This window comes from Akebia trifoliata, chromosome 8 (assembly GCF_017979445.1).
Source record: "Akebia trifoliata isolate Shusen 1 chromosome 8, ASM1797944v1, whole genome shotgun sequence".
Lineage (NCBI taxonomy): Eukaryota > Viridiplantae > Streptophyta > Magnoliopsida > Ranunculales > Lardizabalaceae > Akebia > Akebia trifoliata.
The window spans coordinates 7738398-7761894 of NC_141382.1; the positions used below are offsets into that span (position 1 = coordinate 7738398).

At 34.0% G+C, this 23497-nt stretch overlaps 1 protein-coding gene across 23 annotated transcripts; it reads right to left on the reverse strand.

The window, feature by feature from the left end:
• Positions 1–6368: 6368 nt before the first annotated feature.
• Positions 6369–15869, reverse strand: LOC147395862 (NAC domain-containing protein JA2L-like). 23 transcript variants are annotated; one of them, XM_086450255.1, is made up of 8 exons: positions 15459–15844; positions 14580–14640; positions 12588–13304; positions 12360–12440; positions 12097–12262; positions 8167–8268; positions 7197–7477; positions 6369–6849 (listed from the first exon to the last, which is right to left on the reverse strand). In XM_086450255.1, exons 5-8 carry the CDS (start codon positions 12221–12223, stop codon positions 6535–6537), a joined length of 825 nt encoding a protein of 274 aa, XP_086306381.1. In that variant the 5' UTR covers positions 12224–12262; positions 12360–12440; positions 12588–13304; positions 14580–14640; positions 15459–15844; the 3' UTR covers positions 6369–6534. The 23 variants fall into 23 exon arrangements, with proteins under 23 accessions (XP_086306381.1, XP_086306378.1, XP_086306374.1 ...); XM_086450252.1 differs by having other exon boundaries at positions 14580–14644; XM_086450248.1 differs by having other exon boundaries at positions 12588–13588; positions 15459–15821.
• Between the last annotated feature and the right edge of the window lie 7628 nt (positions 15870–23497).

Below are 23497 nucleotides of genomic sequence, written 5' to 3' on the forward strand. Positions count from 1 at the left end.
ACATAATTTTTGGGAAGGGTATTTCCTATTTGGTAAGAATATTTAATTTTGAATTAAAATGACAATGGTTTTAATTTAAATAACAAAAAATGAAAAATTACACCAACATTTTTATCTTGGTTAACAATTGGTGGTAAAGTGTACTCGTGCATTATCCATAAGCTTTTCTCGCCATTGTCGCATATGAACACTAGTCCTTGCTTACGTCTAATTGGCTCTTTTTTGTTAAGTCACGCAGCAAATAGAATTCAATATGGATATTAGCTTCACGAAATAATGAACAAAATCCAGCATAGAACAAGAGCACACACCAGATTTATAGTGGTTCGGCAAATCGCCTACATCCACGTGCAAACGGAGAGGGATATTATTAATGATACTAGAGATTACAATTGGCTCAAGAACCAGAGAATTTTTTCTGTTCTCTCTCTCTCTGTTTTTTCTTCACACTCTGTTCTACCTTATTTATTACTTATTTATAAGTAAAATAGACTCAATCGACAATAGAGAATGAGTTTCCTATTAGGAAACTAATTCATCTTTGATTTAGTCTCTATTCTCTTGCGATGCCACAGATGAAGGCTGTAGAGAATGGGTTTCCTATTAGGAAACTAATTTATCTCTAATTCTGTCTCTGTCCTCTTGCGATGCCACAGATGAAGGCTGTATCAGCAGCGTTATCTTGAGGAGAATAAGTAGGAGAAAAATCAGCAACATCAGCTACGTTATATTGAGGAGAATAAGAAGCAGAAAAATCAGCAGCAGCAACATCTACTACCTTATATTGAGCATGATAAGGAGGAGCAAAATCAGCAACAGATTTAGGCTTCTATTCAATAGCGTGGCTGAAATCCAATAGGCTTCTTATTCAACAATTCTCCACCTCGGTGAAGATTTCCCAAAACTGAGCCGAACCCCAAGCATCCCGAATAGCAAAAAAAATTAACACCCATCTCCCAAATATCCCAAAGGACCAAAAAACGACTGCACCAACAATGGTTGCCTACGTACTGTGATAAAACAGATCAAGCCGCCCGTAGTTCTAATAAATCCCCCTCAGGGGCCAACTCAAGCCATACGAACAATTTGGACCAAGTCCAAACAATAATTGAACTTAATCCCCGAAACAATCTTTGTAAACATATCAGCAGGATTATCATCTGTACGAATCTTCTTCAAAAGAATCTCACCTTCTTCAAGAACCTCTCTGACAAAATGGTATCGCACGTCAATATGCTTCGTGCGCTGATGATGAACCTGATCCTTTGCCAAAAAGATAGCACTCTGACTGTCACAAAAAACATCAAGATGCTCAATCTTGATTCCCAAATCACGCAAAAGACCCTTCATCCAAATTGACTCCTTTATAGCTTCTGTCTCCGCCATATACTCCGCCTCTGTAGTCGACAAGGCTACAGTAGATTGTAGCGTTGACCTCCAACTAACCGGTCCTCCACCTAATGTAAACACATACCCAGTAGTAGATCGCCTCTTGTCCAAGTCACCCATGTAGTCAGAATCCACATAACCAACACAAAACTGATCCATAGAATCTTGTTTACGAAATTCCAAACCAACGTCTACAGTACCTTTAATATACCATAGAATCCACTTCACAACTCTCCAATGATCCCTACCAGGATCATGCATATACCTGCTAACCATCCCTACTGCTTGTGAAATATCTGGTCGAGTACAAACCATAGCATACATCAAAGTACCAACCGCACTAGCATAAGGAACGTGACTCATATAATCACGATCCTCATCAGTAGTAGGAGACATTGAAGCCTTAAGCTTAAAATGAGGAGCAAGGGGAGTACTCACAGTCTTTGTATTTTCATCAACACCAAACCGAGCAAGTACCTTCGTCAAATATGATGTCTGTGATAGATGAACCACTCCCTTCTCCCTATCACGAACAATCTCCATACCCAAAATCTTCCTAGCGTCACCCAAATCCTTCATCTCAAATTCTTGACTCATCTGTTTCTTCAACCTATCAATCTCACCTTTATGCTTACATGCAATAAGCATATCATCCACATACAAGAGCAAATAGATAAATGACCCGTCACGTAGCTTGCGTAAATAGACACAATGATCATAATGACTTCGCTTGTACTTCTGTCCAACCATAAACTGATCAAATCGCTTATACCACTGTCTTGGAGATTGTTTCAAACCATATAACGACTTCTTCAGTTTACACACATACTCTTCCTTACTAGCAACTTTGAAACCACTCGGTTGAGTCATATAGATCTCCTCATTCAGATTTCCATGTAGAAATGCAATTTTTACATCGAGTTGATGTAACTCCAAATTGTATTGTACTACCAAGGCCAAAAGGATACGAATGGAGGAGTGCTTCACCACTGGAGAAAATACTTCATTGTAGTCGATCCCCTCTTTCTGAGCATAGCCCTTGGCTACAAGTCTTGCCTTGAACCGCACATCATTTTCTTGAGATCCCTGTTTCTTTGTATACACCCACTTACACCCAATCACCTTCTTTCCCTTAGGCAACTTAGAAAGTTCCTAAGTTCCATTCTTATGAAGAGAAAACATCTCTTCCTTCATTGCTTCCTGCCAACTGTTAGCTTCAGAACCATAAACAGCTCCATGATAAGTGGAGGGAACATCTTCTTCAACGATTGGTAATGCATAGGCTATCATAGCCTTTGCACTAGGAAGTTCCATATTCGACTTCTTCTTTGGATGTACCATGTCTTTAACATACCAAGCTGGTTGTTTATAATTCCTCTTCGGTTTTGTAGTTGCAATTGACTTCACAACTGGAGTCGTCTCATCTGTACCATCATTTGCCTCTTCTTCATCTATGTCTTCATCAAACGAGACATCAGCCAACTGCCCAACTCCTGCTGTCACATCGGTAAGTGAACCATCTCTTGGTACATAACTAACAGGATTTGGTGAATACACATCAATCTCCACCTGCTGCAATATCTCGCTTGTTCTCTTCTCTTCATGCCTAGAGTCATGTGACTTCAACATAGAAGCCTCATTAAAAGTGACATCCCTGCTAAGAACTATCTTTCTGTAATCTGGATCCCAAAGCTTATAACCTTTTACACCTTTCTTCATACCTAGAAAAATTGCCTTTCTTGCACGCGGATCCAATTTACCATCATTAACATGATAGTAAGCTGGACACCCAAAAATCTGAATATTGTCATAATCAGTAGCAGGTTCTCCAGACCAGGCCTCCAACGGTGTTTTACCACCAATTGCAGACGAAGGCAACCTATTTACTAGGTAACATGCATAAGTAATTGCCTCAGCCCAAAACGCCTTGCCTAACCCAGAATTAGACAACATACACCGAACTTTCTCTAGCAAAGTTCGATTCATACGTTCCGCTACCCCATTCTGTTGTGGTGTCCTTTTAACGGTGAAATGCCGAACAATACCCTCATTCTGACATACGTGCAGGAACGGATCACTAGTATACTCCCCGCCGTTATCTGAACGGAGCATTTTGATCTTTCTGCCAGTTTGAGTTTCCATAACCTTCTTCCACTGCAAGAATATCTCTAGGACTTCATCCTTACGTTTCATGGTATATACCCACACTCGCCTAGAATAATCATCAACAAAGGACACAAAATAATGCATACCTCCAAGCGATGCATTCCTGGAGGGTCCCCAAACATCTGAGTGAACATAATCGAGGATTCCACGAGTACGATGGATAGCTGTGCCAAACTTCACCCTTGTATGCTTGCCCAGAACACAATGCTCACAAAAATCTAACTTGCCCGTCTTAGCACCCTTCAATAACCCTTGGTTTACTAGAACACGCAAAGACTTCTCACCAGTATGCGCCAATCGCATATGCCACAACCTTGTAGTATCTCTGGAAGTAGTCTCTACATTCCTCGTAGTAGCAACATCTCCCATAACAACCTCACCATCCAAATAGTAAAGATTATTACTCCTCCTATGCCCTTTCATAACCACCATGGATCCTTTAAGGATCTTTTTCACACCATTCTCATACACGACTTTGCACCCTTCAACCTCAAGGGTGCCTTCCGAGATGATATTCTTTTTCAAAGCAGGAACATAACGAACATTTTCCAACTCCTTAATTGTACCGTTGTGCAACTTAAAACGAAGCGTACCTATTCCCAGAATGCGACAGGACTGATCAGTTCCCATCAACATAGTACCACAGTCTAGCCCTTTAAAACTAGAAAATCACTCTCTTTCAGGACATATATGATAGGTAGCACCTGAATCCAAAATCCATCCCTTCGAATCAGCAACACACACACTCGATGATACAACCAAAGAAAAATCAGAATCAGAACCGTCCTCACGATGAGCAATATTTACTGAGGAACCATCTTTCCCACCTTGCTTCCTTTTCAGAAGAACAGGGCAATCCTTTTTCCAATGTCCCATCTCCCGACAGAACGCACATTGATCTTTGGCCAATTTCTTCCGATCAAAATTGCGATCTCTCGATTTCGATCGAGAGTTGTTACTACTATATTTCTCTTTCTTTTTCTCCTTATACCTACCACGGTTTACAGACCTCCCTCTTGTCACTAATACTTCTGACGTTGCCTGGTCACCATCGCGTTTCTCCTCTTTTCTATACTCATTGTTGACCACTACCGTCGTAACATCTGTATACCTCAAAGTATCCTTCCCATAGGTTATCGTAGTGACAAAGTGCTCATACTCCCCGGGAAGCGAGTTCAAGAACAACAAAGCTTTGTCTTCATCACCAATAACTTCTTCAAGATTTGCCAAGTCTGCAAGTAACTTGGTGAAATCATTCAAATGCTCAGACATAGAAATACCCTTCCTCATACTGAATCGATAAAGCTTCTTCTTCAAATGGAGACGATTTTGAATACTCTTAACCAGATACTTCTCTTCCAACATCGACCACATAGTCTTGGCCGAAGTTTCGTTCATAACTTGGTACTTTATGTCTTGCGCCAAACATGACCTAATTTGGCCACAAGCCCTTTTATTCATCTTACTCCAAACACTATCATCCATCTCCTTCGGTTTATCCTCCAACACCTTGTCCAAATCGAGTTGACAAAGGGCATCGATGACCTCACATCTCCACATGCCGAAGTTGTTTGTACCCGTAAATTTCTCGACTTCGATCTTAGCATTAGAAAACATCATAGTTGTGTTACCCTTTTTACTACTAGCTGAAGCAATAGAATTATTCTCTGATTCACTAGAATTCACCATAGTTTTTTTTTTTTTTTCTCAACCTTTTATAAACTAATAACCAAACCAATGAATCAAGGTAAAACCAATTACCTTAACTCCTGATGAACACCAAGAAGCAAACCTTAGCGCTCTGATACCAATTTGTTAAGTCACGCAGCAAATAGAATTCAATATGGATATTAGCTTCACGAAATAATGAACAAAATCCAGCATAGAACAAGAGCACACACCAGATTTATAGTGGTTCGGCAAATCGCCTACATCCACGTGCAAACGGAGAGGGATATTATTAATGATACTAGAGATTACATTTTTCTCCATCAATTAAGATATTTTTACTATTACCATTAACTCTCCACCTACCTCTTTTGTCTTTCACAACTCGTTTGGGTCTGGATGAATTCTTCGTTTTCCTTTCTCTTGAAATGAAGTAGTATTGTTGTTTAGTCTTGTCTCTTACATTTTCAAGGCCTAAAAGATTCATAGAAGTAATTTTTTAAAGAATTCATTCTTTTTTAAAGATACTCGGGAGATTAAGGTAGACCCTCCACTAGAAATAAGAACCACACTATTAACTTACAAAGATATTTGAGGAAAACATTGTCTAAATGTACCAAAGATTTTTATCACCATCTTCTTCAATATGAAATTGTTTGTGCTCATCATCTTTCTTACTAGAATTTTTTCCTCTGGGCAGAGACTCTAGATTAAAGAATGTAACAAATAGAGGTTGGTGGCAATATTTTGAAATAGAAATTCTGGTTCAAAATAACATCTCCTTATCTCTTGTAGTCTCTTTGGTTTCTTGATTCTCAAAGTGATAGACCCACAAAAGCTTGACCCTAAGCCATCCACTGGGTAGAAGACGATTCTGTAGCCAATCACAAAAGCATTTGTAGCCACCAATCCATACTTGGAATCAAGACTGTTACTTCATTTTCAATGTTAACATTTGTTAGTCAATCAGTTGTGCTGGATGATGATGATAATGATAGTGACGGTGATGATGATTTTTAATTTATTTATATAAATTTACACTTTGCAACATACAAAAAGTCACAGTTACAATAGCATTTTTATTAAAATAAATTAAATGACATTCACAGATTAAATAAAATAAATTAATCTTGTACCACTTGGAATATCATCAAAATCCATTAATATTTCAAAGAGTGAAGTTACACCTCAACATTGTAAAAAACTTTACTGGCTAAGAACAACTCATTATATTAATATTTATAAATATAACCTCTTTTTAACTTTTATTCACCAAACACCACATAATAAAAGTCACTTGCCACCTAAAACCTAATAAAGGCAATTTAACAAACTTGCATTTTGCCCGACAAACTCAAAAGCTTGCTCAAATTTCAAAGTCTCTTCTTCATTATAAAAATATTCCATTGGGATCACATCATCTTCGATGTTTTCTTGAACATCACTATAATGATGTTGTTGTGGTAGCTGCTCGGCGTTAATATATTGAGCAGTATTGTTTGCATCTCTTCCTTCAAAATTTGAGCTCACAATTGATCCATTATGGTTGACCTCTTCAATATCTCCAGACCATTTTGCTCGCCCATTCCTTGTAATTCTACATACCACCCATTTTTGAAATCTCTCCTAGAACACAAAACATAAAAATGTTACAATCCAAAAATAAATGAATAACAAATTTAAGGACAAATTAATTACCAAAAAAGTGTTAAATTCTTTAGGTTTCTTATAATTTGGATACTCTCTTGGGATCAATTTATTATTAATAGGTCTAAATGGTTATTGGCAAAATATCGTTTTCAAATTTTTTTACCAAATAGGAAATGCTGTTTGAAATTATTAACATGCCCCTTTAATATTTATTATCAAATACTGTACATAAAAATGAAATTTTACTTTTATACACCTTTGATTTAACTAGAGCAAATGACCATTATTAACTTAAATTACAAAAACAAAAAAATTAAACCAACCTTTCCATTTTGTTCTGCAGTCAGGGGTAAAGTGTACTCATGCATGATCCATGGGGTTTTTTCGCCATTGTACATGAAAACTAGTCCGTGCTGGCATCCAATCATGTCCCTTGTTTCATTATCACAATGAACATATTTAACCCGACCATTAGTCAGCCACAACCCTTTTTTTGCATTTGTAACTTCTATAGTTCGTTTGGGATTAGATGGATTTTTTTCTGACTTTTCTCTTGGGACAAAGTAACACTGCTCTGTTCCTTTGTCTCTCACGTGTTTAAGGCCTGAAAAAATATCATATAAACAATTATTAAACACTTCATTCTTCAATTGAAAGTCTTGGATTGTCTTCCATTATACAAAGAAACTCCATTATATATATGGAAAAAAAAAATGAGAAAGAAATATATATCCAAAAGAAATAAATATATATGGGGACAGATCATCGGACATATGTAAAAACAATGTAATAATAATAAACTATCAAAATATGAGTTAGAGATTTTGGATTGAACGGATTTTTTGTGAGGATGATCTCTATGATGAGAAGATCATCCTAAAAAAAATCAGTCCAATCTGAAACTTCTAACCCCATCAAAAGTGATTTAGAATGTGGACCGTTGATTTTTTATTAATAATTTGTAAATCATTTTTGATGGACTTACAAGCTTCAAATTGAGCTGATTTTTGTGAGGATGATCTTCTCATCATAGAGACCATCCTCACAAAAAAATCAACTCAATCCAAAACCTCTAACTCATATTTTGAAAAACCATTGTTTTTACATGTCCCATGATCTATATATATATGTATATACATAGATCATGGTTTTGAAACTTGTTTTGATACCTCGTCCTGTCCATCTCAGACGAAATATAGAAAAATTCCTTAGAGCCAGAACTAACCAAGCTTTGAGATGACTTGTGTATCTGTCTCAGACGAGATTTAAAACATCATACAAATGCATACATACCTGGAAGGTTCCATGGCAAAGAGTTGTAGATGGGGCACTCCATAATGTTTTGAAACGCATATGTTTCGTCGTCGACCTTATTCTTTAGATGGCGCAACAAGGCTGCAGGTGAGAATGTGTAGTCAGACATTTCCGTACTCTTTCTCTCTCACTCTCTCACTCTCTCAAAAGGAAAGTAAGGGAAGAGCTGCTAGGAATTTCCTTTTATAAGCATTTCAAGGTGTTGAACATGTACACATCAACATTCCGAATATAACTCTTAGTTAGAGTTATATTATAAACTTTATGAACATGTCACATCAACATTACTATCGAACATGATGTGCAACATTCAGAATCTAACTCTTAGTTGAAGTTATATTATAAAGTTTGGCCTCCAAAGTCCAAACCGTAATAACATTATCATGATTATAGACTAATTTACCAAAATATACACTGAAAATTCATTAATTTTCAAAATGGTACATTATTCAAATTAATTTAAAAATGTTTACCATTTTTTTACCAAAATGGTAAACAATAAAATGAACAGTAATGTCTATTTTTTAGAATAAAAAATACCATCTTCTCTTCTTTTTTTTAAAACACTTTTCTTACTAACATAGTAAGATTGTAAGCCTTACTAAGGGCCGTTTCGCACAAATATATTACCACATCAGCAATCCCACCCCACAATCTACTAATTTTCATCGAAAAAAACAAAAAAAAAAAAAATTCAAAATCAATTTCTGAAGAAAATAAGAAGAGATTGGAGGAACCCAGTTCTTATTCTTTTTGTGAGTCCCCTCAATACTTTATTATAAATAAGATAAGCAAATATATAGGTTATAGTGGTTGCCCGTTCTGGAAATTAACCATAATACCGGAGGGAATCATGTTAATAAATGAAAAATACCATTAAAGTAATTCCAAGAATTGGGAAACTAGACAATCAAATCCCGTCAACTGAGGAAATAATAAAAATAAGATACAACTAAGAAAGTTAAAAAAAGAAATGCACTAGAATTAAGGATTAAAGTTTGAATTCCAACACACCCGCTTAATTGAACATGTACACATCAACATTCCGAATATAACTCTTAGTTAGAGTTATATTATAAACTTTATGAACATGTCACATCAACATTACCATCGAACATGATGTGCAACATTCAGAATCTAACTCTTAGTTGAAGTTATATTATAAAGTTTGGCCTCCAAAGTCCAAACCGTAATAACATTATCATGATTATAGACTAATTTACCAAAACATACACTGAAAATTCATTAATTTTCAAAATGGTACATTATTCAAATTAATTTTAAAAATGGTAATTTATCATTTTTGAAAAATATTTTTTTTTACCAAAATGGTAAACAATAAAATGAACAGTAATGTCTATTTTTTAGAATAAAAAATACCATTTTCTCTTTTTTATTTAAACACTTTTCTTACCAACATAGTAAGATTGTAAGCCTTACTAAGGGCCATTTCGCACAAATAGATTACCACATCAGCAATCCCACCCCACAATCTACTAATTTTCATCGAAAAAGACAAAAAAAAAAAAAAAAAACAATTTCTGAAGAAAATAAGAAGAGATTGGAGGAACCCACTTCTTAATCTTTCTGTGAGTCCCCTCAATACTTTATTATAAATAGGATAAGCAAATATATAGGTTATAGTGGTTGCCCGTTCTGGAAATTAACCATAATACCGGAGGGAATCATGTTAATAAATAAAAAATACCATTAAGGAAATTCCAAGAATTGGGAAATTAGACAATCAAATCCCGTCAACTAAGGAAATAATAAACATAAGATACAACTAAGAAAGTTCAAAAAGAAATGCACTAGAATTAAGGATTAAAGCTTGAATTCCAACACACCCGCTTAATTGGATTGTAGATATTTATCATACCTAATTTTTCCATTATATCATCAAAGTTTGATCTAGCAAGAGCCTTTGTGAGAATGCCAGCTGTTTGACAATGTGTATGTGTGTAACTAACTGTGAATACTCATTCTTCAATCTTCTCTTTAATGAAGTGTCAATCTATCTCCACATGCTTTGTTCGATCATGATGAATAAGATTTTTTACAATGCTGATTGTTGTTTGATTGTCATAGAAAAACTTCATAGGGTGTTCTATCGACATTTTAAATTCTAATAGCAGTCTCTGTAGCCAAATACCTTGAACCATGGCACAAAATTCAGCTTTTGCACTACTACGGGCTACAACAGATTGCTTCTTAATATTCCAAGTAACCAAGTTTTCCCATATATAGGAACAACATCCTGAAGTTGATCGTTGATCTATAACAGATCCTGCCCAGTTTGCATCTAAAAATATTTCGATATCCCTCTTGGGTATTTTTGAGAAGAATAATCTCTTACCAGGCGTCATCTTGAGATATCTCAACACTCTGTAAGCAGTAGTCATATGTTGTTTGGTTGGACATTTCATAAACTAGCTAATCACACTAACGAAGAAGCACTACGTCAAATTGCGGGCAAAACGACAACTCTGGGCTGTCGTTTTCCACAAAAATGACTATTGCCTACGTCGCAAATGCATTCGTTAAAACACAGTTTTCTTTATAAAACGACTGATTATAAGCATCGAAAAAAACGAGGTTTGGTTGTCGAAAAAATCAACGATCCATAATCGTCGTTTAAGCCATCTGAAATTCTGAGATAAATTTTTATTTTGCAAATTTTCAATTAAAAAAAATTATTGACCATTTTAGATTTGTTAATTGTGATTCCCTTAATGTGTTCATGCTTTCTCACTAAGGTCTTATTAAAACTAAATCATGTTGTCTTTTAGAAAGCTTGCACTAGTTTCCATTTTATTATGATAGGAATCAAGAACAAAACGCTTTGATAAACTAACAGAAATTTACATGATACTATGACCACACCACAAAAGAATACACACACTCTTCCTTAGACTAATAATTATTTAGAGCTTGAACAGGTAATCTCTTCTTTTGAGGTTTTAGTCTTTGTCCTTCCTTTGGGTTATCACAAATTGCATAAAAGACATTTCCATTGGTGAGATGTTGATAACAGGGACAAAAAATAAAATAGCATGAAAAAAAAAAGTTCGGAATAAGACTGTTACAGTGAGATGTATAAATGAGGGCCTGAACCCATTAACCAATATACAAATAATGGATTTTATCGACAAACGTGCTTCTTAGTGATTAAACAAACAAAGCACCTACTTGTTTTAAAAGAAGCTCATTGATTCAATAATCAAAATTGATTGAACCCATTAACCAATAATCAATTTTCAAGAGCATCGCAACTCTGCACCCATCTTTCTAATAAATAAATAATCCTTTTAGACACAATGTACCCATTTAGTTAAGTTAAGTTAGTTGCAAATCCCAGACCTAATCTAGTTTAAGGTCTCTTTGACTAGTTTGGTTTGAACAAGGAAAATAAAATGCTGGAGTGACTTTAAAATTCACTCAATTTCACACTTTGCTGATGTGGACGTGTGTATGGAATCATAGATTCTTTTCATCAGGATGTGAGTGAAAAGCATCTATGATTCTTTGCAAATCTCCACGTCAGCTAAGTGTGAAATGGAGTGAATTTTAAAGTTACTCCAGCACGACTCGTTGAACAATTGAACTTTTGAGCAAAAAAAGGTTCATAATTATATTAATCAATTTCCTTCCAAAGGGTTCAGTGACAGTGACAATGATCACTAATTAATGGGAATGACCCAATAGGTGACTTCCATACAAATTCTACTTGGCACAACCAACCTGCTCCACCATGATTCCCAAATACGAGGTAGCAATAGATACTTAATAAACAAATCAACTCTACCAACATCTCTAGAAATTGTCCTAATATTGGAATAACTGAATAAATAAATAAATATATATATATATATATATATATATCGAAACCAAACACATTGATGTACTTACCGTAAAGTGTTCCAGCACTTTGACACCTCGCTGAGAAATCCAAGGTTTCTCTTACTGTCATTTCTCCCATATGCATGTCATATGGACTTACATATGCAGAAGTTCTCTGTGGGATAAACTCGTCCATTCCACAACCATTGTAAGTTACTTGCCCTGTAACCTTATACTTCAAAAGGAACCCGTTTTAGTTTTTGACTAGGATCAAACAAGATGAACAAAGTAAGTAATGAAATTTAAAAAAAATTAAATTAAATTTTATGTACTTTAAGATTCGAATCAAGCTTTCTAGCCAAGAGCAAGGTGGTCTTCCCAGAGCTTGGGGGGCCTCTAAGAGCAATGTTATTCTGTGCAATTCAGATTTTAAAAAAATCACAAATGAATAGAATTGAGAGTTCTTTTGAGTTGAACAAATATTAGAAATGAAACAAATAACAAGTAATATTATTCGAGTTGAGCAATGACACAAGCAAAAAAAACAGGGATAAATGGACCTGAGAATGTTGCTTTCATAAAATTAGTTACGAGTGTATTCTCGATTTCTCATATGTACGTACATGATGGTGATAGTTTGTACACTTATCTTTAGCCATTCAACAATAAATACCATGTCCAAAATGAAAGAGTGAAAGTTAACATAAGATAGAGTGCATCCCCAAATCCCTATGCAGATAAATTGGCGAGAAGTAAATTACTAAAATCAGCATCGTCTACACCATATCACAAATTAAGAGAGAGCATTAACAAAAATAAGAAGAACCAAAACTACCAATACTACTTTTTCTTACTTTCCAAGAATCTAATTGATAATTGAGTACAAACCATCAGAGTGTCTTGTTTTACAATGTAGTGGAAAGTACTCTCAAACTCCTTTGATGGATGCCCAACACCATTCATCATTTACACATACTCACACATTTACATGCACAAGTACACTAAATTCAGATTCACAGTTTCAACTATTGTAGAACCCTCCTTCATTGAATGAAAGCTAAGCTTTACTAAAACTGCCATCTATGTAATTGCAACTAATTAAAATAGGAATATGGACATAAAACTCATATGGTGAAAACTCACAAACCTGTACAAATCGAGCTCTGTCAGTTTCAAACAAAACGTGCCAACTTGGGTAAGCCCCTCATCAGTTATATTCAAGCAAATTCCTACTTTTAAACTAGAAAGTTTGGAACATCTTGAGATGGACTTCAAACCTGAACAAACAATAATATGAGAAAAACGTTTAAAAGACCAAGGCTGGGTTTGCAATGAAACCTTTATCGTCAACTTCATTATCTGTAATATCCAATTCCTCCAAGAAATGACAACACTTCCCTATGTGGATGAAGACTTCCTTTGAAACTAGGTTACAAGATTCCATTCCGAAGGAAGTGAAAGAGGTGCATGAAGTTGTGATACTGTCAATAGCAACATGAGTTATCTAGCGACAGCAAGTGATGTCTATCTTCCTCAATTCTTTGTGTTTCATGACGCAAACCTCCAAGTGATCAAACAAGCATTCTTGAGAGATTATGATACTAGTAATGTAACCTTCGAGGATTTGAACTTCACCTCCCACCACCACCCGACAAGGTGAAGAAATAAAAAATATATATATATGGTGGTCTAGAAAAACTGACTGCCAAAATGTCCAAACATTGTAGTGAAAAAAAAATATATTGGAGGCATTCATTATTGTAGGAATTTGTGATAGTAGTATAATATAGTGTACAATATAGACCAAATAACATGACAAAATTTTGATTCATATGTGAGAGATGGCAGAAAAAAATGAGCTTGTTTTACCCCATTGCTCATGATCCATGTGATCCACAGGAGAGTCCTATGCACGTATGGAAACGAACAACATACCATGATGTGTGCCACATTGCAGCCACAAAATCCAGAAATTAATACTATATGATATTTCAATATTATACAAGAATATGCACAACTATTATAGTAAATGTGAACATTCTATAGAGCCTTTTATTGTGCAAGGCAAAAATTAATATTGGGGAGACCATGAGGATCATGTCATAATTAACAATCTGCTTGTTAGAGAACACAAGAAAATGATGAAGCTGCTATTAAGATTGAGTGATTGACATAAATACCATGACCGTGTTGTCAGGTTTTGTTTCTTCAATTTTCAACTCAGCAGCAAGGATGTCTAATATGTCTCCTAATGAAATACAACAAGTAATGTATCCATTTCATGGAAACTGATCTAGATAAATCGATTGATTAAAAAATGATCAATTTAATCGTGTTTTGCCGGTATAAGGGTAAGACTGATGCCTGATGGCAGGTGTTACAAGATATTCACGTGTAGGAGATAGGAGTCATCAGAACTCACAAATCATTGAAATATTACAGATTTTTAAAAGCAGCAAAGAACAACAGAGGTCTTTCAAATTCAGTATTTCAAAGACCATACTAGAATTACAGTATTGGTAAAAAAGAACTAATTTAAAGTATATGTTTACCTTTGAATTACTTTTCCAACTTCCAACCTGAAAATTTTGGCAATCTTCATTGGTGATCCCACTTCCTTTGATGATCATTTAATAGTGGTTGCAGGAGTAGCATGGAATCAACAATCCATAATTGATTCAAAACAATAGTCCAAGTATTAGAATGTAAGGTATTCAGAGCTATGACTGAAGTGAAAACATATCCATATATATATTTTCTTAGTTATGGTTGCTAACATCTTGAAGAGGACATGACACAAACATATATTTAAAAAAGAACTTCAATCTATGCAGCAAACATCCTTGATTGCTTTGTATAGTTTACTTGTAAATAGAATAGTTATACAGGTCAAATTGGACCTATGAGGGTCAGATTGGACCTAAAACTGATATGATAAGTATCAGGTACATAACACTTAGGTCTAAAATGTAATAAACACAGTAGGTTAATGGAAACCATATTTTACATCCTTATTACCTTATGTTTTACTGGTAAAATATGTTCATATATAGAGGCTCTATTTGTTTACATGCTCTGCCCTAGGTCTAAAATGTAATAAACTCATTAGAATTTTGCAACAAATTTACTACTCATAGATCATAAAATTGATAATAAACATAAAAGAATAGTTCTGAAACAAGAATTTCTATCAAGGAAAAATTTTAAAATAAAAAATAGGAATTTTCTTCTAAGCAATCATACATCAGATCCAAAACATTATGTCTACATTCAAAAGAACTTTAAAGGATTCGATTGAGAGATTTCACCAGAAGCAAAGCAATATTGATTTGATCTAAGAGATAATTGAACTTGGAAATCTGTAAAACCTTAGAATTCCACAATATTAGAAATTTATAAGATTTGGGGGAAAAAATCTGAAGAAATCATACCTTAAAAGAGTCAGAAAATCCTAGCAGAAACTCGATGAGAGAGATCAAATCCTAGAAAGTTGAAATCCTATAGCATCTGAGAGAGATCGAAACCCTAGAGGTTCGAAATCTGATTGCGTCTCAGAGAGAGACAGATAGTTGTTTCGAGAGAGAGAGAGGGCGAGATAGCGAGATAGAGAGGAGTCGTGCTGGAGTGACACAGGATTTACTGTGATTTACTGTGAGAGAGATGGTTTTTACTCTTATCGCGAGGAAACACATCTATGGTTATATGCACATACCACGTCAGATTTGTGAGAATTACAGTAAATACTTTTTGACATTTCAACATTTTCCTGATTTGTCGTTAACATTAATCATAAATCCACCTAAAAATAGGGTCATGTTTATCGGAGCAACAAATGAAATCCGTCGGAACAGTGTCCATCTTAGAGATGGTCATTTCCAACATAACTCCATCTTAAATTATAGGTCAAGAACAGTGTCCCATACTTAAATTATGGGTCAAAAATAATGATTTAGATTTAGATTTGGATTTAGAATAGGGATCTAGAACGGTGTCCCGTTAAGTTTACACCCCATTTTATGCCATGTGGATATGTAATTAATCCCTGGTGAATCTACACACAAAAGATTCGTTTGATTGGTGGTGTGCATCCACTGACTATAGCATTGTCTTTAGAATGATTTTTAATCGTTGGATTTAATTTTTTTTTTCAAGAGCTTAGATCTAATGGATACAAGTTATCAAACACTATTATTTTCGGTACGTGGGTTGCAATATTCTATAAATTGTAAAAAGCATTTTTCAATGAACGAAACAAATGTATGGTAAACATAAAATTTCATACATTAAATCACTGCCTAATGATTAATCTATGTCTCAACTCCTAAAATAATTCATAATATATATATTAAACCCTGCCTAATGATTACTGAATCCAAGCTTGATTAATTACAAAGTGAGAAATATTGATCGAAACCAAAATAACATGCAAACAAATATAAACCGAATATTTGTTGGATTAGAAATTTATAATGGACCCAATAAGGTGGTCCAGGGTAATAGATTCATCTTGCCTTGAAAAGTTATAATAATTGTTGGTATATAAAATTGATATGAGTTCCGGATTCAAACGTTCTTCTTCATCGTCAAAATAATCCATGGAGGTTAGGCTTGATTCGATGTATCCTTGATCATTGGTATGATGTTGTTGTTGTTATTTTGGTTGCTTAAATTTGCTTGTTTCGTCGAATCACCTTTGTTGTTTTCCATCTCTTTCTTCTAAATGATTGACCACTTCATTCTCTTCAAAAATACCAAACATAATTAAATTTAAAGAGAAGTTACCAATAATTAAAAATAAAAATCATTGGGTTTCTAATAATTTTGATATGCTACTTTGGGGGTCAATTTATTATGAATATATCTACAGAGTAAGCAAAGTGTCATTTTCAATTTTTTTTACCAAATAGAAAATAATTTTTGAAATTACTAAAATACCCCTTTACTATTTTACTATTACATTGCATTTTTAGGAAGGATATTTTGAATTTTAAATTAGTTTTTTTCCTAAAACTAATTTAAATTAGTAAAAAAAAATTAATTTCAGTTATAATGAATGGTGTGCTAAAAGCCTAAAATGGGAATCTCACAAATTTCAATAAATTTACTTTTATACCCCCTTTGCTTTTAATAGGAGTAAATAGTTTGATTTAAATTACAAAATTAAAAACTTAAGCTAACATTTTTATTTTGATAGAAAATTGAGGGTAAAGTGTACTCATGCATTAACCATGGGATTTTCTTGCCATTGTCGCGTATAAACACTATCCCTTGTTTGTGTCCAATTGGTCTTTTTTCTTTATCAAGAATATCCTTACCATTACCATTAATTTTTCACATACCTCTTTTTTTTTTATACAATTTGTTTAGATCTAGACGAATTTGTTGTCATTCTTTCTCTTAGAACAAATGAATATTGGTTTGTAGTCTTGTCTTTTACATTTTCAAGTCTAGGAAAAAAAATCATAAAATTAGTTTATTAAAATGTTCATTCTTTAATTGAAAGACAATCAAGAGTTAAGACAGGCCCCCATGACAGTCAAGAACTCTACATTTTACAAAGTTGTGACCTTTCAAATCTTCTTCCATTATACAAACTAGCTCATTTAACATGTAATTGGAGACTTGTAAGATAGAAGAAAAATAGTAACGACAAAGAAATATACAGTCATATCTGGGAAATTCCATAGTCTAGAGTTGTAGATTTGATAGTTCATAATGGGATTTAATTCAAGTATTTCTTTGTTTACCTTAGCTTTGAGATAACACAATAAGACTACATCATTAGGTAAGAGTTTGTAGTCTGACATTTTATTAATATCTCTCTCTCACTCTCACCCTCTCAATTGGAAATTAAGAGAAGAAATATAAGTTGCAATGAAAATTTTAGAGGAAGTTAGAGTATAAACTATAAAGACCAAAGATTTATTATTTTAAAGTTCAAACTCCAAAACCAAGTTACACTTGAACATGTACACACTGCCACATCACTTCTAGAAAGAGACATTAATTAAATAAAATTCCGAATCTAACTACATCTTATATTTATATTTCAGGGCTTTAAGGTCCATCATAATTCCAGCTTATCATCTTGACTATGTGTTCAATAAAAAACTTGAATTTTGTTGTTTTTCTTATGGTGCAAATGTTTGATGTCCTCTCCCCAGTCAAAAGTCCTTGTGGGGGGGGGGGGTGGAACTCAACTCGAGCTACTATAATGCACAAATATGAGTTATAGTTATGTACAACAATGCACACATGGCGTGTATAAAACTCTTTCTGTTACCGTTTTAGAATTTTCACTGAGAGTCATGATGCCTTAATGAAATCATCTTCAAAACACACATAAATTAGATTAGCGGGACCCACAACATTACTCAGCCAAAACCAAATTTTGAATATAACTCCATCTTACTAACCGATAAGCTCACAATGCCAGATTTGCCTTCTTTCCTTTTTCTTCTCTTTTTTATTTTATGTTTTTTCTTTCATTTATAACTCATAGTTATACATGGCATTATAATTTTAGAGGGAGTGTATCAAACTTTTTGCATCAAATGCATGGGACCCACACATTAAAAATGGGGGATCATTTTACAAACTAAATGTGATTAATTTAGAGGATTCAAATATTATTCCTCAAGAGCTAACGAGAATAGTAATTGACGATGTAACTTGTAACAATTCTCAGTGATGATTTAATAAAAAGGGTGAGGCTCTTCAATCCCAACTTATTGATAAAATATATATATAATCATGGTCGGGTCAGATCTTTTTACTTTTGGACTTTAATTTTTGTATCGAGACTCACCACCTTTGATCTAGATCAAACAAAATTTTAATGCACCAAAATGCACAACTATGACTTATAGTTACGTTTATGTATTTGGAGGAGCATTATTTATGTTGCCTTGTAGAATTTTCAGTGTGAGTCATAATGCTTTAAGCTTGGAATTATCTTCAAAACTCTCACATAAAGTAGATCAATGGGACCCATGACATTACTTGGCCAAAACCCAAATTTCCAACATAATTATCTTAAAACTTTGGGTCTGACCAATAAAATCACAATGCGAGATTTGCCTTCTTTCATTTTTTATTTTTAATTTTTAATTTTAAATACTTTTTCTTCCTGATTCCCTTCACTTATTTCAAATCTTCTTGAAGTAAAAACAATCTTGATAGAATTGATCGGTACAAGGTGATGTGCAAACACTCAACCCCTTATAATTCTTTTACTAAATTTGGATGGTAATTCTATCTTTTTTCTTTCATATATGCATAGAAAAAAGAGTGAAAAGAGCTCTTAACTAAAGATCAAGTGTAAGTCTTACTTATCTCACCATAATCTGTTATTGTGTATGAATAATGCCCCCTTAGAATAATGCATCTATGGTCTAGTGTATCAATATACACTTTATTACAATACATCATGTTCTAGTAGTATTATATTAATAAGTATGATGTTGTTGTGGCTGGCTCATAGTAAATAGTTGGTTGGAAGAAGATGATTCTATAAGGCAACAAGATGATTTTGTTGATTGTCTTTGTCGTTTTCGTTTTCTATGATCCAATTCTGAATTCACAACGGATGCATTAAGATCAATGAGGACTGTGGTGTCCTCATTCTCTTCATAATGTCCTCCCCACCCACTCTTTCTAATTCTACACACCACCCATTCTTGAAATTACACCTAAAATACAAAGCTAAAAAAAGTTATAAATAAATAAAAATTGGCTTAACTTATCTTTTTTTTTTTTTAAATTGCACCAACCTTTTTGTATTGGTCTAAAACTTGGGGTAAAGTGTACTCGTGCATTATCCATTTGGTCTTCATGCCATTTTTAGATGTTTTATCATCATTGTTGTAGTGATAAAATACTAGCCCTTGCATACGTCCCATAAATCTTCCTTCTTCATCAAGAATATCCTTAGTATTATCATTAGTGTTCCACCAACCTCTTCCTTTGACTATAGTAGTATTGTTCTTTAGTCTCTACTTCCATGCTCTCATATCCTAAAATCATAAAAATACATTGAAGGCTCATAAAAGACTTGAAAAAGAAGAAGAAGAATAGTTAGGGGAAAGAGAAAGAAAGAAAGAAAATAGGAAAAATGATCTTAAATACTGTATTTATTTATTTACTTATTTTTGAAATATGGAACAAAATGTCTCCCCAAAGAAAATTTAGATTATTCAAAGCTCTTTTTAAAAAAAAAAACACTATCCTTACAAAGACCTTTTGAAGCATTATTTAAAAATACCTAAAATATCTTTTTAAAGACGTTTTGGTAAATATTTGAGATATCCCTATGTTTTAAAATTGATGACATGCCCACGACCCTTATGCTTAGTCTTCTCGCATAAAATATGAAAACTTAGTACCCCTTGATTTTTCTTCCCAAAACCAATCATCTTCAACCTCTTGGATGATGACGATGACGACAATGATAATGCCTTTATTAGTTTATAAGAGATGTTTGAGGTTAAGGGGCATGATGTCAATATTAAAAAATTAGCGGTATCTCAACTATTCACAAAAGCGTGGATGGACCATAAATTATGGAATGGAAACTTTGGTGTTTAAAAAAGTATTTTAGGCATTTAATCAAATAATGTTTTTAAATATCTTTATCAGGACAAAAGTTGACCTCAAAATGATCATATTTTCTATCAAGAGAACTTTTGGATGATATTTTCAAAGATACGCCTCTGAGATCTGTTTCCCAAGAAAATAATTAAAAGAATATATATAGATAATACCAGGAGATTCCATGGTTCAAAGTTGTAGACATCGCAGTCGTTAATGGGGTTTGATTCAAGTATTTCTTTGTTTATCTTTGCTTTGAGGTAGCGCAATAAGGTTGCATCCGTAGGTGAGAATATGTAGTGTGACATCGGAGGAACATAAACAATAACCCAATACAAAGCTTACTACCAGTCACTCTCTCTCAATTGGAAACTTATGGGAAGAGATATTATTTGAAGAAACCTTGGGTCCCTTTTTATAATACTTTTCAATCTCCAAATCTAAGCTCCAATTTATTTACTGAAATTGCTAGGAATGCATCCAAACTCCACTTCCATGAAAATTTCTTTCCCCAACTCCATCTTAATATGATGGTTCAAAGTCCCAACCATAATACGAGTTAACTATAGGCCCATGATAGACTTAGACCCATTTCAAGGAGTTGGGTTCCAAGAAGTACCCAGTCTGATAACTTATAAGACCAATTTCGGATCCTTCTAATCCGATAGTGATCCTAACCAATAATGTGTAGAAATATACAAATAATGTAAATTTTCATTTTGCATTTCTTAAATCAAATCAAATTATAGTGATGCTTTAGATTGGATCCAGAACAATACAGACCTTATCGGATTAATACCAATTTGGATCCAAACCTGATCCATCTTGATTATTTGTCCAATAATAAATTTAAAAACTTGATCCACTATGGGTGTCCATTGAGGTGTTTTACTTAAGGGGGAAACCACCAACTCTTTACCTGCAAATTTCTTGTGGGCACTCTATTGGACACTATAATCTAATTGATTGGGCTTTTTAGTTTTGTTTAAGCTAAACTCTAATTTAATTATGTTAGTCAGGCTCCCAGTTAGACATATTCATTTGGACACACCATGTGGAAGGAAACTGGCTATTGCCAGTTAACTACTATGTGAGATAATCAACTATTGTCTGTTTTTCCCTCCGTATAGCACCACTAGAGTGTGAGTTAGACTGGGCGGCTACTATGTCCCCCTGAAAGGTGTTGGGCTATTCTAAATCTTAATCCAAGCCCATCTAACTTGGGTTGGGCTTCAAATTCTCAACTAAGCCCAACTCCCAAAATGATCATATGTATAGTCCTGCAAGGTAGAAGGTGATTCATGCATGTGATTGTGATTGTGATTTCATAGAACATTTTGTCTAGAAGAAAGATAAGAAACTCTTGCCTGGTGCCATGATACTTGTTCCTCTTGCACGCATCAATGCACTTTTTTGGCCCAGCCCATGAATGTTGGACTCACCTCTCATGGGTTTTATGAATAATTGGATAGATCATAAATGTCGTGATTAGATCCCAAGCCACACATGGAAACTCGATTATTGAAATCTATCCTTTCTAATACCAAAGTAATTAATTTCAATAACCAAACCCCAAGGATGTGTTGTAAAGCACATGTAAGTAATAATAAAGAAAGTAGATAAAAAACACAACCACAACACAAGATATATGTAGTTAGAAGAATAAAGGTTTATACTTACATCCAACTCAGGGAAATCTACTAAATCTCTACATCTAACTTTAATAAAAATCCAAAAAAGACATTGATCTCACTCTCGTTATTATAAGTCCGTGACTACAATGTGAAGATCACCCTCAAAAGCCTTGAGCATCTAGGTTTTACAAGAGAAGAAGAATACTCACATAAAAACTCAAATGTTTTCTCACACTCTATTAAAGAGAAAATCACATTTTAGATAAACATCATTTTATAAACACTAACAACCATCTAGAGACCATAAGTTAATCACAAGGAAATAATCAAAATAAGTTAATGACATAGAAAAAACCAAAATAACCTACATAAGTGGAAAAGCCCACCAACCCTTAGAAACAAAAGAGTGGTGATTTTATATCATCAAACCCAACAACAAATAAATATGAAAGACCAATTCCCAATAGTACATTTAGTCTATTAAGGATAGAGAATGAAGTAGCTACCCAACTCCCAGTAGTACAAGATTCAAAACACTTTTAATATTTGGGGAGGCAACTTAAATTTACCACATTATATATATATAGGGTCCCTTTCAGCAACAAACATTTTGGCAAAACATTTTTCAAAACATGGGTTAGAGGTTTTGGAATGGGCTGATTTTTGGTGAGGATGATCTCTACGGTGAGGAGATCATCCTCATCAAAAATCAGCCCATTCCAAAACTTCTAGCCCCATGTTAACAGGTTGAAAAATCGTGGACCGTCCATTTTTTGTAAACCATTTTTGATAGGTTAGAAGTTTTGGAATGGGCTGATTTTTGGTGATGATGATCTATTCCCTGTAGAGATCATCCTCACCAAAAATCAGCCCATTCCAAAACCTGTAACCCATATTTTCAAAAATGTTTTGCCAAAATGTTTGTCAAAATGTTTGTTGCTGAACATTTCCCATATATATATATATATATATATATATATATATATATATATAGAGAGAGAGAGAGAGAGAGAGAGAGAGAGAGAGAGAGTAATAATTTTTTATGCTCCCCTTTGACATACGCCCCCATCACAGAAGCATAGATCATTTGCCTCGAGATATAGAGTCTTATTTTGGATCTTTCAAAAAATTGAAACTTAGGTAAGTGTTTTATAAACATATGTATAAAAAGAACGTATCTCATTTAGCTCCTTCATGCCTACTATAACGAGTTATTTCGGTTTTCTACTGGCAGCTTCAACTATAAC

Excerpts from the sequence above, each read along its gene's own strand:
- LOC147395862 (XM_086450233.1), bottom strand. The coding sequence starts at position 14,657 with ATGATCATCAAAGGAAGTGGGATCACCAATGAAGATTGCCAAAATTTT. Across the intron at positions 12,441-14,579 it reads GTTGGAAAAGTAATTCAAAG|AATAACATTGCTCTTAGAGG; the intron begins GTAAACATATAC and ends TGAATTGCACAG. Across the intron at positions 12,263-12,359 it reads AGCTTGATTCGAATCTTAAA|TATAAGGTTACAGGGCAAGT; the intron begins GTACATAAAATT and ends TTCCTTTTGAAG.